Raw genomic sequence first — 1,603 nt, 5'->3', positions numbered from 1 at the left:
CCAATCAGTGTGCAGTAAAACAAAACAAAACAAAACAAAAAAACCTGGCAGTTTAAGAAAGTTCCAGTGTTTTAAAGAAAGCACTTTTTTTTAATGTATATACATGAAGAACATTTAGTTATATGATAAAATAAATTCAGCACTGTAAGATAAAGGAAGACTATTATAAATGGACTTTTGGCCTCCCCCAACCCCGCCGCTTGCTGCAACCATCTTTAACCTGCCAAACTTAAATCTCAACGGATATAAGTTTTTTGGGTTTTTTTCCTTTTTTTCTCCTATTCAGTTCACATTTCAGGCTGCTCAGGAGATGCCTGTGATTCTGGCGATTCAAATCGCTGGTGGAAGTTTGTTCTCTGTTTTCTCAGTTTTTTAGGAGCCTTTTCTCCATAAAATGATCTCCTGCTGCTTGAAGTACCTTCTGTCTTCCTCATCAACAAGGACTAGATTCAAAAAGTACCTTACTGAAAATTTTTTGTTCACATCTCTCATTGTTGGAGTTGGGTCATATCCCGCTAAAAACAGTCCTATTGAAATTAATTCACCTTCTACTGGTGCACCATCCATTATTTCATATTCAGCGATTGTTTCGATTTCTGTTGTGGTACTGGGTCCAATTCCCGTGATCTCTTTTTTAATCAGTTGTAACTCCATATGTTGGATTTTTATTCTTACTAATAAGAAGTAAATTTTTCCAACAATCACATCCTTTAAATGATACTTTGATGTATTATATTCAAATTCTATATGTAGACAATCTTCAATGCCCACTTCCATCTTAACAGAGTTGTTAACATCAGGATAGGTAGCAAGCTGGTGAACAATAAGATCATACTCTTTTACCAAGTCTGTCAGTCTTCTCACTATTGTCACTTTAAGAAAATACCTTAAGTGGACATTGGCACCGATGAAAGATTCATATGGCTTTTCAACTTGCATAGATTCAAAGTCATAACTTCTGCTTTGAGTCAGTTCTCCAGGTAAGGCTAGTTCTTTCACTAGGCTTACGAACTCATGAGTATTACTCTTGTCATTGAAAAGTTCAATTCGACCTACAAATTCAATTCTAATTCCTTGGTGCTCTAGCCTCTTTCCAGGTTGCTTAATTAAAGGCTAGGTTTACCTTTCCTGAAACAGATTCTCCATCATAGAAAAGATAGCTTTTTTCTACTTTGCCATCTTCAGTTTTCACTTCCGCCATTTTCCTGGTTTCCCCATCAATAAGGACAACATTGATCTCACAAATGGGACCAAAAAAGCCTCCAAGAAATCTCATTGTCAGCGCTGCCGCTGCCGCCACCACCGCGTCCCCCCTACTTCAGTACTGTAATTTTTTAAAATTTACATATACATACTGTTCATTGTTTCTAAGAACAGATTAGAGCTTTAGCTTTTTAAACTTAACATAGTTATCTAAGGAATAAAGCCAGCCACAAAATAAGAATCAACAGAATGTGGTAATCCAATCATAAAGGACAAGCACGTGTGCTTACACATATTCAAGAAATCAGTCATCTAAGTTACAAATAATAAGTAGTTCATTTGTGTTTTTTTCTTTTAGATTCCACATATGAGTGATATCATATGGCATTTTTCTTTCTCT

At 35.8% G+C, this 1,603-nt stretch overlaps 1 protein-coding gene across 1 annotated transcript; it reads right to left on the bottom strand.

Annotated features, from left to right (window-relative positions):
- Nucleotides 1-283: 283 nt before the first annotated feature.
- LOC102523159 (vacuolar protein sorting-associated protein 26A-like) lies at nt 284-1,236 on the bottom strand. The gene has a single exon (XM_032470905.1). It carries the CDS (start codon nt 937-939, stop codon nt 373-375), a length of 567 nt encoding a protein of 188 aa, XP_032326796.1. The 5' UTR covers nt 940-1,236; the 3' UTR covers nt 284-372.
- Between the last annotated feature and the right edge of the window lie 367 nt (nt 1,237-1,603).

This window comes from Camelus ferus, chromosome 31 (genome assembly GCF_009834535.1).
Source record: "Camelus ferus isolate YT-003-E chromosome 31, BCGSAC_Cfer_1.0, whole genome shotgun sequence".
Classification (NCBI taxonomy): Eukaryota; Metazoa; Chordata; class Mammalia; order Artiodactyla; family Camelidae; genus Camelus; species Camelus ferus.
This window is presented reverse-complemented; position numbering and strand designations above follow the sequence as displayed.